We start from the raw sequence: 15,924 nt of genomic DNA, 5'->3' as shown, positions 1-15,924 counted from the left end.
TTACAATGCTACAATAATACACGACGACGCGCTAAAGAACTAATGCATTGACATCATATTAATATGCTTTCAAGACCATTTCAATAACTTATGAATAATTTTTGAAATACCTTTTTTTTACATTTTTTTAATTATTTTACAAAATCCATTTTTTGATACAGATAGTTTGAAAGCTGAAGTAGTAACCATGACAAATTTTTCAATGCTTAGGGTGTAATTAAAACCAAAAATTGTATTTTCAACTGACTTTGAAGCGGGTATGAGATCACTGTCAGCATAAATGGATTGAGCACGAGAAGATCAGTCTTGTCATCATAGACCTTCAGATTGTTTGACGACATGCATCCAGACCGATCTGAGTCTATGATAGATTCAGGTTCTCTAGTTGCCGAAGTATAGAGGGACATATACATTGGGTGGTACATCATCCGCGGAAAAGTGATATGACATATTATGATATCTATATATGACTATTAGACAATAATTAGACAATACATAATTCACCCTAAAATCGATTAACCCTAACTATTGGTATAAATAATTAGCCACTTAGGTATAGATATTCGATATTATCCGATATTAAACATGTTTGGGCACGTCACGTGATCCTGGCCTCCCTGTCGAAAAAAGACCACGAGGCTCGAGATAGAAGACTCTCATGTTGTTTTTATATTGTCACAAAATTGCACTTAAGGTAAAAGTAATTCGAAGGAAAAGGATATTTATTTATACCCCGCAAGATTGTAAGTATCTAGGTTGTTATTCTTCTAAATTCGTCTCCATTTCATGTATAATTTGTCTGTAATCTGTAATTTATGTCTTACATTGTAGTTTTTACCGAACGAAAGATCGAGCGTGATAAGATTGATTTGCTTGGCTAATCGAGTTGAAATTCTTGTGGAATAAAGTCTATACGTAAAAAGATCCAAGCTTGACTTTGATAGGGACAGGGAGACCCTTTTTAAACCCCAACAAAACAATTACTCAGGATGAGAATGAGCATGATATCGTAAATTATCAAGATCGAGGTCTGTGTTATCTATTCTGTTCGTATGTAATGGGTAACTTGCTTTGTAAGGGAAGTTAATTCCTGTTGCAGATGCAACTATTCATTAAAGAACAACACAAAATGATGAACTTTGCTCGAAAAGCTTCCTATATTGCTACAAGTTAGGGTAACTGGTTAGGGGACTGGGACAGAGTAACAAAAAATACGAAGCATTTGTCACAGAAGTATACGTATCAAAGTATTTTTTATGCAGATTTTCGGTTTCTGAATATTCTTATATTTGTGCGCATTTTTAAAATGTTATTCCTTCAAACATTTTATTGATTTTAACATGCTCTTTCCAATTATTTCAAGTATTATTTTTCTGATTTACTAAATCGAAAATATCTGATAACTGCTTACTGAAACGTTAGGTCAAACCTTCTTCATCATTCACTAGTCAATTGACACCACGCCCCCCGACCCCCGGAACAGGGGACAGGGTGGGGAATTAACTTTGCGAGATCAGGAATTAAATACGCATTCCCCATTAATTCCCCGTCCTGTCCCGGGGCTATAGGAAAGAGGATGGGGGGGGGGGGGGGGGGGTTGAGGGTTGTATAGACAATTGCGTTATATTAAGCTTTTTATGGTAAGATAATGTTAAGAAAATGCTTTAAAGCATCACAATATGTTTATCCTTCACCAAATGATTTGCCGATGTGGCAATATCTTTAATTTACACCGAAACACTTGGATGTCCAATTTTTACCAGATCTTTTTAAGTTTTCTGCTGAATAAATGAATATTTTGATCGCATAGGTAACCACGACACTATCAGCTGTGTGTTGGCTCCCATGATGGCAGCCGTGCTCCAGTTGCAGGTCATTGAATCTCAACTATTTGATGCTGCAAGGACATGTGTTTGAAACTTATTCAGGAATAACAATTACCCTGCAAGCAGAGTCTCCTTTCACACGCCCATAGAGGAGGTGAATAGGAACTGCTCGCACGGCTATGAGAAACAGAAGCGAGCTAGCATATCCCTTAGTAAAAGGCCTACAGCTCAAGAGAAAGGAACTACTTGAAACATATATATATATTTTATATTTTTTGTGTCATGTAAACGTGCCAAAAGTTTTGATTGCATTTTTTTCTTGAAAACTGTGTTAATTGTATTTTGTTTTGAACAGCACCGAAGAAGTTTGCTGTGGCTTTCAATAATCTGCGAACTCAAACAATTCAACACCGTATGGCTTAAGCTTATTGTGAAATTGTAATGATGGAAAGGTAAATTATACACCGTGAAAAGATGAAAAAAACGTACTGACGTTTCGGACGCTAGTCCTTCGTCGGAGTAAAAGAGAAAGAAGTGGTAGAAAGGAGTGTTTATATAATGAGAATAAGACAAAAGAAACCACGTACTTGAAGCTAAAAAAAGTCAACTACATAGTCGTGAAGTATTTGTGCCTATCTGACTCCTTACATGGAGCGATTAAAGTCAACGACATCATCGTTATAGAGTCGTAGCATCCAAAAAGGCAATGACAACGAAAACAACAACAACAACTACAAAAACGTTTAACATTTCCCTTCATGCTTTCCATACCGCATGCGAAGTACACTTAGCTAGCTACCCAGGATTCTTCTAACTTCAAGTCCTGACGTCACGAGGGGTTTTTTTAACGCACAAACATCTTCCAAGTGTCCCCAGCTTGTACACTCGAGACATAGTCGTCGCAAGTGAATAGAAAAGTCATGGCATGTTTCTTTACCCAGGTTGCAAGTCTCTTGTACAACATCCAAGAAGTTTTGATATCTGAGTGTCCCCACGTATTACAATTATTCACTCCCTCAACGCTTCCCCACATGGCACAGTTGGCTGCCAGTATCGAATTATCGTCGGGAAGACGAATGAAAGAATTACAAGCCTTTGCATTCGAGGAAGCCTTTACGAAGTACCTGGAAGCAAAAGTAAAATTGAAGCGATAAGCTATTATTTTGGGCTACAGATGACACTAAACAGCAAGTAATTTAATTTATAGTGATCGTTCCCCATTTTAAATTATGCAAAATTAAATTTTGATCTAGTTATTGTAATCGAATATTTAACCCTGAAAAACCGCTGGGTTAACTTAAATAGAGCACGACTAAGAAAATAAATTTCATTCCGAAATACGCCTCATCCGATGTAAGTCAGGGCTCATTATCGACTCATCCTGAAACATCATCAAGGCCGGAGCTTATTTAGGGCGCAGCTGACTCTCAAATCGCTATCCGAAACAACCGATGGACTCATATATAAGTCATGCCATGGCTTAGCCTTAGATTGCAACCTAAAACATTAAAAAACAAAAACAAAACAAACAAACAAACAAACAAACAAAAACAAAAAACAACAAAAATACAACAACAACAACAACAAAAAAACAAAACAAAAAAATAAAAAAAAACTGCTGGGCTGGCCAAACACAGGGCACTTCTAAGTCATAGAGTGAATTCTGGAACAAAAACTAATGGCCTGATCTATATAAAGCATGGCTAATTCGTATTGAATCTTGAGACAGACAACCTCTGGACTGATCTTATTATAATTCAGGTCATGAATAACTCATTGATGTGAGTGAAGGCATAGCTAACTCAACGATCGAACCCTAAAACAAACAACCTGTAAAATGATCTAAGTCAGGGAAGGCTAAATCACATATTGAACCCTAAAGCTATCTCTGGGCTGATCTTTATTTATTTATTTAATTATTAGTGACATCTTTGCAGATTACATACATATTAAAAAGAAAAAAGGAATGAAAAAATCCGGATACGCTTAAACTACATGAGGGGCAGAGCGAACGGACTCGTAGTCCCCACGAGGCTAGCCCAACTTAAACAAAGCAAAATAGTAACTAAGTAAGTTGATAGGAAAAAACTCAATACAAGGTGTACAAAACACATATTAACAACAATTAAAGCGAGTAACCGATCTACAACGAGGACATACAGATTTCCATGTCTGAATTCTAGGATTGTCGAAAAAACAGGTGAACTTGTCAAAGTAGAATTCATAGAGCATTTTCTTGAAAAAAAGTTACACAGGGATCTTTACATAAAGAAGTGGAAGTGCATTCAACAAGATAACAATATCGTTAAAGAACGAGTCCTTGATCTAATTAAAGGCAAGGCTAAATCACAGATTGAAGTGGAATTTAGCCTGTAATTAAGCGGCAATCAATTAAATCATAGGTTATTTTCATTTTAAGCATTATTTTTCTTAATTAAGAAACTGGAAATTTTTGTGCTAAAAGAAGAACAAGAGAGAAGCTTATGAAGTCACGACTCGAAGCAGGCGCGGACACTTGTTTTTTAACGCTTTTTTAAAATCCGAAACGCAAAAATTAACTGAATATGAAGATTTTGTTGTTGTTGTTGTTGTCGTCAACGGGAAGCGAAAATTCACAGCGCATGGAAAAGATTGAGATGACGTTAGCATTTTGATACCGCTAACATGGTATTTCGACCAACCAGAGCGCGTGTGCGTAAACTTACTCGCTCATTTGTTTTATCATACTAAATCACCTGAGACTTTGTTTTTTACTAAGAAAAATAAGTTCACTAATGCATAATAACCAAAACAATTACCTGACAACGTCGTATCCCGAGGCATTTTTGGCCGTCATAATGTGAAAAACTCTGCCAACAGATGCTTTACGACAATAGTACCGTAACTGAATAAACCCCATGTCTTGTTTAAGCTGCAGAAGTGCAGGCTGGTTGATGAATTGATACAATCCCAGATTAGAAATTTGTCGATAGTCTGAAACTTCTGATAAAGAAGAGGAGAGTGATCCCGTCAGCGGAGTCGCGATTGCATCCTTGATCTGTGTCCAGCCACCTAAAGACATAAGTGTCAGTTCAACATCAAGAACTAGGTTTGATTCATACTTAATAGAATGAATCGAGGGTGATTAGTAGTAATTTGTTTTTCCCGAAAGCCGATTGGAACCATCAACCAATTAACCGAAATGTTATCTTTTTGTTTCGCCATATTATAATTACCGTGGAAAGTAAACGTATCAATGTATAGTTATCTTTTGTAACCTACAGCGGAATGAATTACAGTGTTTTTTCGAAGATTAATGGTTACAGTGTGAGCATGAATCTTATTTGTTACCTGCGCACGATGAGCGCGACGCATGCCAAACATAAAAATATATTTTATCGATTTTTTTTCTTTTTCTTTTTTTTTTCATTTTGATCGGAAATGAAAACAGAATTCTTCTTTGAAAGCATGATATTCATTGATTATTTTTCACTTCCACAAAATTGCGCGTGCTTCAAAAAATGGATTATGCTAGAGCTTTGGTCCTTTGCCGCAGACCAGAAGAAACGCAGGCTCTGAGTATGGGTACGAGATCGTTGTGAGATTGGTCTCACGAGTGCAAGGGTCTTAAACCGTGTTTAGTAAAGCGTATATGCGTCAAGCCTATATCAATCAAAAAATTGCCTATGGGCCAATGACGACAATCCAGTCATGGTCACAGAGATTGTAATATCAGGGAACGTGCCTCATAAATAGTTATGAGAAAAATACAGTTTAAATTCATGCACTCGACTACCGATCCATATGTTGATGTTTTTACACGCTTGGGGTTCCTTGGTTGCATGGGTTAATATAGTATCACAGGAGGCTCATGCATTCATATGACACCAACAAATCTTACCTCCGGCAGTGGTCATGTCACAGTACACAGTAAAAGGGATTCCTTTGTTGCCTGGATTAATCCAGTACATGCCATTTCCAGTGTCTTGGGCACTTCGTTCGATGTTCAGACATGAATGTGAAGGGTAACTTGACGAAGAGCCATTTAAACCTGCCAGTAAAAAAATATTAATCCAAGTTAGTGAGTACAAGATCCAAGTAGGCGTAGCCAAGTCTTGTTTATAACGTCTTTTTTAGGGTAACACGTAACAGTAGACTACTCAGCGCTGATTAAATTGTGGCCCTCTATGTTTAAAGTCTCTAAGATGGGATCGTCATTTTACGTGTTCATCTGAGACACGGCGAAGGTCTAATAATTTGGCAGGTATTTTTAGAGCAAACGCAAAACCTTCTATTCAGACATTTTAAGACTTTGCATATGAGACCGCCCGCGGAGGCTTGAACCTTCTTCTATAAAGCTCTTTATGGACATATTGACCTTAACATTAGTGACTTTGTCGTCTTTAGTAAGCATAGTAATATACGTAACTGTCTTAATCTTAGATTGATGCTCAAGGTTCCTTTCTGTAACTCTAATACTTTTCAGGCCTCATATTTTAATCGCATCGTTAAACTTTGGAATTCCATTTGTAAATCTTCTCCTTCTACATGTTTTTCTAGTATAGCTACTTCAAAAACCACATTTCAGTACGTTACTTTTCTTTACTTGATTCTGTTTTCGATATCGACAGGTCTTGTACCTGGTCTGCTTCTCGAGAATGTCCCTGTCATAGAGGCTAACCTCATAAAGTACACTAGTTTTATCTTAATGAACTTATTTTTCCATTCTTATTTTTTCAATTTTTACGTACAATGTTATATTTTTGCATATATTTTTACGTTTAGTTATTTCAACATTTCATGAGGTGGTCACCTCGCATGCAGGTTCTCGTGTCCCGTTCGTGACTTTCCTTACTTATAATGATAATAATAATAATAATAATAATAATAATAATAATAATAATAATAATTTAATATATATATTTAGGCACTACCTAAAAGCGGAGCTCCCGATACGAAAGTCACAGGTAGCCCAATTTGAATGAATTAGAAAGGTAACAAGTTTTGACACGGGAAAACGTGTCAAATGTGCTGTGCACATTGGATACTTTGAATAGAGTACAAGACTACTTGGGATTTAGTCATTGTAAGACAGAAGAAAGTCCGTGGATTCGGTTTGAATATTTTTTTACGGTCAAATTGAACCAGCATAAACGAGTCTTGTTCGCAAACCCCAAAACAAGCCTCCGTCTCTCTGAGAACCAGTGTTATGGTGGCTCCATCGGCTCAAAAACACCACACAAAACATTATTGAACAGAAGATTCTCCATCTACAGAAAAAGTTTGGTCTCGAAAATTTACCTCAGAATACCCTGCGAGCAGAGTCTCCTTTACCTTCCCCCGAGTGAGAGAAAGGAAAGAAGACTCTTTCCTTTCTCTCACTCGGGGGAAGGTAAAGGAGACTTTGCTCGCAGGGTAACCTCAGAATGGAAATATTACGAAAAACATATCTCTTTCCCTACACTTCTGCCCAAACAATATGGCGTCGGAAACCGTGAAATGAACTATAAATAAACTAATATAAAACTCGTGTGAGTACTCTTTTATGTAAATTATGACGCAGTAAATTCCTCGTCCACCCACTCGTTGAAGGTTTCGGCATGAAAATCCCTTTTTCATAAAAATATTCGACTAGAAATAGATACGTTTAGCTAACCAAAACAAAAATTATTACTTTAGTTAATACAATAACATATAACTCGTGCGGGTACTGTTACTAAAACAAGGAACGGCCTGAAACCACCTGAAACCACCTAAAACGACCTGAAACGACCTGAAACGACCTGAAACGACCTGAAACGACCTGAAACCATCTTGAAACCACCTGAAACCAGCCAAAACATTGAATCTCCATCGAGTTTGTCGTCCAGTTTGTGTATTTTATTGACTTTTATCGATCGATCAAGTGTTTGTTTTCCTTGGAAGGGATGTATTTCATGGTAGAATGTCATATAGTCGCTACGTATACTCTCCCATAGAAGTATTCCACACTTATACCTCACCTCTCCCTCGCTACGATTACCTGTTCCTAGCTATGATCAACCGTCCCTGCCTATGATCAACTGTTCCTAGCTATGATCAACTGTCACTAGCTATGATCAACTATCCCTAGCTATTTTCACCATTCTCTACTAATGGTTTCCTGTACCTATATATAGATTAACTTCCCCTTATATAGTTTAATGAACTTAAAAACTTGCAGGCAACATGGCTGAATTACGTTAAGGAGGGGCTTATCCAGGATCTGTCATGTGTGGGGGGTGGGCGTGGGGGTCACAACATACCAAATTGTCACTATGACATCATATCACATACTGCATCAACGGTCAGATTATTTATCTTTGGCTTTGAAAATGGGGTCACAGGCACCCCTGAGCCCCCTAGATACGCCAATGTTAAGTTAAACAAATTTACACGTTAAAGTAAAAAAATGTTCAAATTGTAATCATAGCTAGGGACAGTTGATGACAGCTAGGGATAGTTGAAAATAGCTAGGGACAGTTGATGACAGCTAGGAGCAGTTGAAAATAGCAAGAGATAGTTGAAAATAGCTAGGGATAGTTGATCATAGCTAAGGGATAGTTGATCATAGCTAGTGACAGTTGATCATAGCTAGGAACAGTTGATCATAGGTAGGGACGGTTGATCATAGCTAGGAACAGGTAATCATAGCAAGGGAAAAGTGAGGTATAAGTGTGGAATACTTCTATGGGAGACTATACGTATGAGCGACTATATGACATTCTACCATGAAGTACATCCCTTCCAAGGAAAACAAACGATCGATCGATAACAGTCAATAAAATGCACAAACTGGACGACAAACTCGATGGAGATTCAATGTTTTGGCTGGTTTCAGGTGGTTTCAAGTTGGTTTCAGGTCGTTTCAGGTCGTTTCAGGTCGTTTCAGGTCGTTTCAGGTCGTTTCAGGTGGTTTTAGGTCGTTCCTTGTTTTAGTAAATACCAATAGTACTATTTTAGATCAATGACGCAGTAGAAATTCCTTGCCCGCCCCCATTCAAGCTTACGGCATGAAATACGTTTTTGTCATGAAAATATTCGACTAGAAATAAATATGTTTTGCTAATCAAACCTAATATCATTTTTCTTGCTAATAAAATAATATAAAACTCGTGCGAGTACTATTTTACATCAATGACGCAGTATAAATTCCTGGCCTGTCCATTTACAATATTTTGTTTACGTAACTAATTCGAGTTGTATCAAAAAACAAAAATCGCACTTAAAGTTTCTAATTTAGCTCCAGTTTCTAATTATCTGCTTAGGACTACCAAATTAAGTTTAAAGTAAGTTGGATTAAGGCACTCTTACCACGAAAACCACATACGTTCAACCTCTTTCACCTCCTCCGTGTCCCGATCTTACAGATCTCAACATGCATTTTCACCTCGTGTTTCACCAATGTCAATCATGACGAGGTCCACCAATGGCATTCGTAACACTAAATTCCGATCATACCTAACTCACCAAAAACAAATGTACTGTGCCCATAGGCACAGCACAAAAACAAGATCGGGGAAAAATCGACAACTATTCTATATTCGAGATGAAGATAGTATCTCCCATAATAAAAACCATGCAGTGAAATCGAATCGAAATGCACAACGTTGTTTTCTTGGCGCGAGTATATTCTCCCACTAAGGAATTTTGTACACAACTCACCACCACCCACAGGGGCTAGTTTTGTTCTTGGAAGACTCTTCGACAAAGTTTTCCATGGGCGACATTTTTAAGCTTTGAATTCCTGGTTAATTTTACTTTAAAAAACAAGATAACTTACAGACAATCTAACACACTATCAGGTTAGTGAAATTTACCTCGGATGTCTTTCATTGAAATCAAAATTTCGGAGATTTCCTAACTTTTTTATGGACAAATGAACAAGGCATATAAAGACCGACTAGAAAACTGCTTAAGAAAAGGTGAGTAAAACACACTTTTACTTCATTTGCATGACAATATTAGGTTATCCATATAAAGAGTTTAGGTTTTTATAATAACCTATTTTTACCGCAATGAAGTTAAAAGGAAATGAATTTGGTAGCATCAGAGAAGAAATTGGCTGGAGATCATAACTGTCACCAAATGTGTCATCTGTTAAAAAATAGTTTTCTGATCCTAATTCTTCTTTAAAATATTTTTATTCCTTTCATATAAGCCTTAACTACTTTTCGATAAGCTTGAAAACTTAAGCTTATGGATTTTGAGATTCGATTTGAATTCAATTTTTTTTTCCCATCTGTTTTCATGCGCGAGAAAAATACGGACACGAATGACCGAAATAGAGTTTTCGAAAAACCGCAAAGTTTACATTCGGTTAAAACTTGTTAAGAAACAACTGAGACAAAATACGAAATAATGCAAAATGCAATGCAAAAACCAAAATGACTAATTTCTTTGTCAGTAAATTGGCGTTCCTAAATGTTTTTGAATATTTGTTAGCTTTTTAAAGTGAAAGACAAGGCCTTTATATAATAACATCCCTCAACAACAACACAAATTTATTAGAATAGAATAGAATAGAATACCTTTATTTAAACACGATAAAATTTAAAGCTAAAAGCTTGTGGGGTCGTGCATAAAATAAATTAAATAAATAAAATATAATATAAGTATGAATCTGTAAAAATAGCTAATTAACTTAGATAACTTTAAATATCTTATATATAATTCTCACACACATTCACATACACAAACTGCGCAAGCTATTAGACCCGCCAGGGGCATAAAACACAGACAAATGCGGTGAACACCGTGTCAATAGGCATTCACCTCATCTGAACAGCACCCGCCACCCATAGCGAGTCCAACAGCCCGCGCAGTTACATTCACTCCATAATAAAATAATGTTACATATATACAAAGTCCTTTTTTCTAAAGCGAGACGTCGAGGCAGTAGAGTCAAAATTGAAATTTATAAAATAGTCCTTGGCACTGAGCTGTACTTTGATGTCCTTAAAATTTGAATGTGTTACCTTATCAATATTACAAATTATTAGATTCCATAGAACTGAGCCTCGATACACCAATGAGTCCTTTAAAAATCTGCTTTCAAACCTTGGAATTGCGAGAGTTTCATTTCCGCGTAAAGAATATTTACTATTGCGCTTTATAAAAATACTTTCTGATAAAGATTCTGGTAGACTACGATTGCTTGCTTTATGAAAAATCTTAAATATTTCTAATTTATAATCTAACTTAATTGTTGTCCATTTGTCAAATGCAAGTACATCAGATGACGCCATATCTTTGGGTAAATTGAAGATAATCCTAGCTGCCCTACAATGTAATCTCTCAATGGAATTGAAAATTTCTGAATTACAGCACGAACCCCATAAAACTAAGCCATATTTTACAGAGGGCAAAATTACTCTAAAGTAGAAGTTCCGTAAGATGTCCTTAGGTAGAAATCTTGAACGTTTTAGCAGTTCTAATTTGTTGACAAAGTTCTTCTTTAGTTCCAACGCATGTGGTACCCAACTAAGCTTGTCGTCCACAGTCATACCCAGAAGACGCGTTTCTGAAACGTATCGTAAAACTGAGTTGCCCAGAAGCACAGGAGCTAACGGTCCAGTAATGGTCTTCCTGCTAATTATCATCACTTCGCTTTTTCCTGGATGTGGTGTTAAACGGTTGACCAAGCACCAGCTATAAACTTCTCGTAAGGCTTTATTGAGATGAGAGACAGCAATATCTGCAGATTCGCCGATACAGAAAATTGTTGTGTCATCTGCATACATATACGACGATCCTGAGACAACAACAGATGGTAAATCGTTAGCAAATAGTGTAAAGAGTGTTGGACCTAACACGGATCCTTGAGGAATTCCGGTAGACACTGGCAGCAGTTCAGATGTAACTCCATTCAACACAGTAAATTGCTGTCTTCCTTCTAGATAACTCTTCATCCACTCTAATAGGCCACCTTTGATGCCGAAATTATTTTCCAGTTTACGCCCCAAGATGTCGTGCGAAACGCTATCGAACGCCTTTTTGAAATCGATAAAGGCTACTGCCACGACCTTACCCGAGTCTACGGCCTTTCTCCACATCTCCGTCAAATGAACCAACAACAGTTCTGTTGAATATCCAGCACGATATGCCCATTGCCTTTCTGAGATTAGATTATTGTTCTTAAAGACATGCTGCACCAGTCTGTCGTTAACCTCACTTTCCAAGATCTTACTCGGGACACTAAGTAAAGAGACGGGCCGATAGTTACCACAGTCAGTATCATCGTCCTTTTTAAAGATTGGTGTCAGCCTTGCGGTCTTCCAAGCCGTGAAAACTGTTAGCTCATTTATATAATAATACTAGAGTAAAAACACTAAAAGTGTGCAACACTTTGCACTATTTAGTAGTAAATAGTTGTTTAGTAGTTTTGCAGATGGGACCCGCGATAGGAGGCGAAGAAAGCTGCATGTATGTATGTAAGTATGTATGTATGTATGTATGTATGTATGTATGTATGTATGTATGTATGTATGTATGTATGTATGTATGTATGTATGTATGTATGTATGTATGTATGTATGTATGTATGTATGTGTGTGTGTGTGTGTGTGTGTGTGTGTGTGTGTGTGTGTGTGACGTGTGTGTGTGTGTGTGTGTATGTGTGTGTGTGTGTATGTGTGTGTGTGTATGTGTGTGTGTGTATGTGTGTGTGTGTGTGTGTGTGTGTGTGTGTGTGTGTGTGTGTGTGTGTGTGTGTGTGTGTGTGTGTATGTACGTATGTATGTAACTTCTTATTATGGTGCGCGCCACTTAAATTCCCGTTTGGCCTATTTTTAGAAACCAGATGCAGTTTAAATTTCGCTTTACCCTAATCCCGCAAGTCAAGTAGCGAGCGAGCGCTCTTTCCGTTTGTTGTTTTGATCACTAAAAATGAGATCTGTAATTAAGGTTCGTTCAAGTTTGATTATGATTGTATAGACACGTGACCTCAGAATGGAAAGCCCTCGTTGGTCAATTGATTAATAATAGTTAATATAATACTAGACACTATTGTAGTGTTTACTCGGGCTTCGTTGAGGAAGAACGGCGCGAGAACGCCTGACTACGTCATTTGTACCCCTAGATACAATTAGAAGAGATGCTGCAAATGCACTTGAGTATTTCTTGCATAACAAAATAACGCCGCGCAGTGATTGCGTTACGTGATCTTATTATAGTTAATATTCAAACATGCGTGACTTCTGCCTGCTGTTTTTTTCTTTAGATAAATTTCTAAAGAATACAGTACCTTTATGTAGTAATAGATAAAATATGAGCGGGAGACCTTTATGGGCATTTAAAGCGGCGAGCCGCAGGCGAGCCGTTTTAAAGCCCATAAAGGTCTCCCGCTCATATTTTATCTTACTTGTGAAATGAATTAATAATTCATGAGTTTTGAAATGTTATTAACAAATGAGGACTTAGTTGATTGTATGACGAAATTGAATAGAATATTATTCATTGATAATAACAAAATTCTTTCATGGCTTAGTTGCCGGAATGAGTTCTCCCAAAGGAGTTTCGAAATATTGAACACTGAATTTAGCAGTTCATTTTCATAGAGAGGTTGTAGTAGAAACATGGCTGTTCGGTTTCGCTCTGCAAAGAGTAAAGAAGAAGAGTCCAGTTTAGTGTCGGAAGCTACTCCAAAAGCTACTCAATACAGCACTAAATGGGGCATAAACGTTTTCGAGGAATGGCAGGAACAACGGCCAAATAAATTAGCAATGTTAGAACACGTTGGAGTGGCCGGTCTCAAAGGTGATGACGTTCAAGATCTGACCGTTAATCTGGAGCACATGTTGCCAAATACCTTAAACTTTTGGTTGTGTAAGTTCGTTGGCGAAGTGGCCAAGAAAAATGGAGAGCGTTATCCACCTAAAGCGCTTTATTTTTTAATTTGTGCGATTAACCGACATTTAAGTGAGACGAGAGGAGAGAATGCATTGAACGTTCTCAATAAAGCTGACAAGAGGCAAGTAAATTTATTGGGTGTTTTAAATGAATTGCCTTAAATTGCATTTTATAATTAGGTGGAAAAATATTTATTTCATGGTTTTAATAAACTTATTCTTTTATTATAAATGTTCGCGTCGTTTCGCAAAGTATTAGACGCAGAGATGAAGGATGCTACGAAGTGTGGAATAGCTCAGAAGTGCAAGATGGACGCACGTAAAGAAGTAACTGAGGATGAAGAGGCAATATTGTGGGAAAAAGGCCTTCTCGGAGGACATTCAGCTGAGTCATTATTGTACACTATCTATTTTTATAATGGCAAAATTTTTGGCCTTCGAGCTGGCGAACACAGGTTACTTAGGCTTAGCAACATTTCTGTTAAAGAAGGTGTGATCATTTTTGATGAAAGTTTGTCAAAAACATTTCATGGCGGGTTAAAAGATTTGCACAATAAGCCTCGTTTCATACAGCATAAGTGCCATGATACTGGAAGTCAGCATAATCGATGTTTAGCTGCATTGTATTCAGTTTATATCAGTAAGGTGCAAGATTTTGCTGAAAGTCTTGAAAGCTTTTATTTTCGGCCGCATAGAAATGGCAAGTTCGATTACGAAAGAAGCGCTGTAGGTTTATGCACTTTAAATAAGATACTGCCGGATAAATTATGTCAAAAAGCAAACTTGCCCCGCAAAACAGCTCACTGCTTGCGTGTTACTTGTGCTAGTCGATTGTTCCAGCACTCTGTCGAAGAAAAGTTAGCAAGAAAACGAACGGGACATAAATCGAACGCATTGTTTTCGTATCAAAAAGCAAGTGAAAAGCAGTTAGATAATGTAAGCAATGTTTTAGGGCCAGTCAGTGCTCCTAAAGAAACGGAGTACGAGCATAGTAGTGTTAAGGAGAAGTTATCAAAACCTAGAGAACACGTAGAGAATGATATTGTCGATTTTGATTGGAAATTTGACTTGTCAGACGATGTACTAGCCAGTATTCCAATGCCAGAGGATTCCTTGAGCAGTAATATTAATAATTTTTGTGCAAGTTCAGTATTTAACAACTGCAATATCAACTTTGGGTACGCGAATAAGTAATATCTATAATATTGGCATGTATTCATGTACAAACTTATTGATTAATAAACCTTGTAGAATTCCAAAGGACACGACTCTTTATAAAAGTTAAGCATACTAATTAGGCGGGTTAGAGATCTTTATAAAAGTTAAGAATACTAATTAGGCGGGTTAGAGATCTTTTTATAAAAGTTAATCATATTAATAAGCATACTATTTACAATTTATCAACCCCAGCCTTTCCCTGCTGACTATTCAACCCTCCCCGTGCTTTAAGTTTCACACGTCCTGTATCGAGAATTACAAACCATTCATGTGACCTGAATCCAGGTCTTTCACTGAGTAATTACCTCATGCATTATTAATGAATTTTACAATGACACTAAAACATCATTATGTTCATGTACATTTGTAAAATGGGTAATTTTTTTCTAGTATGTCATAGTCACCAAGAGTATTTACCACGTCTGAGCATGTGCAATTCCATACGTAATTCAAACCAATGTTCGCAATCGCTTGTACGATAACACATATAATTACTTGTGCAAATTCAAATCGTATTTTACGACTATTGAATACAGCAAAAACAAACAAATGAATCAGGATTTTTAACAAGAAAGTTAGACTTAGATATTTACTGTTCAAGTTGCTTCGCTGACTATATTCTTTATCCAATATGGCGATTTACTTGTTGTTTGCTTCACCTTTGAATTCTGTTCAAGGAGATTTTCTGTTATTTCAACATCTGAGGTGTTCATTTCAGCGTCATAGTTTCTGCTGAGTCACTAGTCATAGATTTGGCAATCTTTTCGAGTTTTGTGCTCTCGAATATAGCTCATTTGTTACCTCGTGAGAACTAGTATGAATTTGGCTAGCTTACATGTTTTCAAAGATTTCATCGCCTTCAAGCTATAAGATTAGTGGACCGACCCGTTCCGAAAAAGCTCTACATCCTTTAGTGTGGGCATAGCACTTTCCAAACATTTCTTTACGCAACAACTTTATAATCCCACGAACCGAAGCAGAACAGGAGATTTTCATCCCCAGTTCCCAGCCACTCAGCTAGGAACGCCTGGGAC

The 15,924-nt window shown here is 37.1% G+C and overlaps 1 protein-coding gene across 1 annotated transcript; it reads left to right on the top strand.

Moving 5' to 3' along the window:
- Positions 1–12,710: 12,710 nt before the first annotated feature.
- Positions 12,711–14,874, top strand: LOC116291060 (zinc finger MYM-type protein 2-like). The gene is made up of 3 exons (XM_089029907.1): positions 12,711–12,728; positions 13,382–13,794; positions 13,906–14,874. The coding sequence occupies exons 1-3, from the start codon at positions 12,711–12,713 to the stop codon at positions 14,864–14,866; spliced, it is 1,392 nt and encodes a 463-aa protein (XP_088886033.1). The 3' UTR covers positions 14,867–14,874.
- Positions 14,875–15,924: the final 1,050 nt, after the last annotated feature.

This window comes from Actinia tenebrosa, unplaced genomic scaffold (assembly GCF_029948245.1).
Source record: "Actinia tenebrosa isolate PJP-AT-01 unplaced genomic scaffold, QUT_ActTen_1.0 PGA_scaffold14__42_contigs__length_11649687, whole genome shotgun sequence".
In the NCBI taxonomy this organism is placed as follows: Eukaryota; Metazoa; Cnidaria; class Anthozoa; order Actiniaria; family Actiniidae; genus Actinia; species Actinia tenebrosa.
This window is presented reverse-complemented; position numbering and strand designations above follow the sequence as displayed.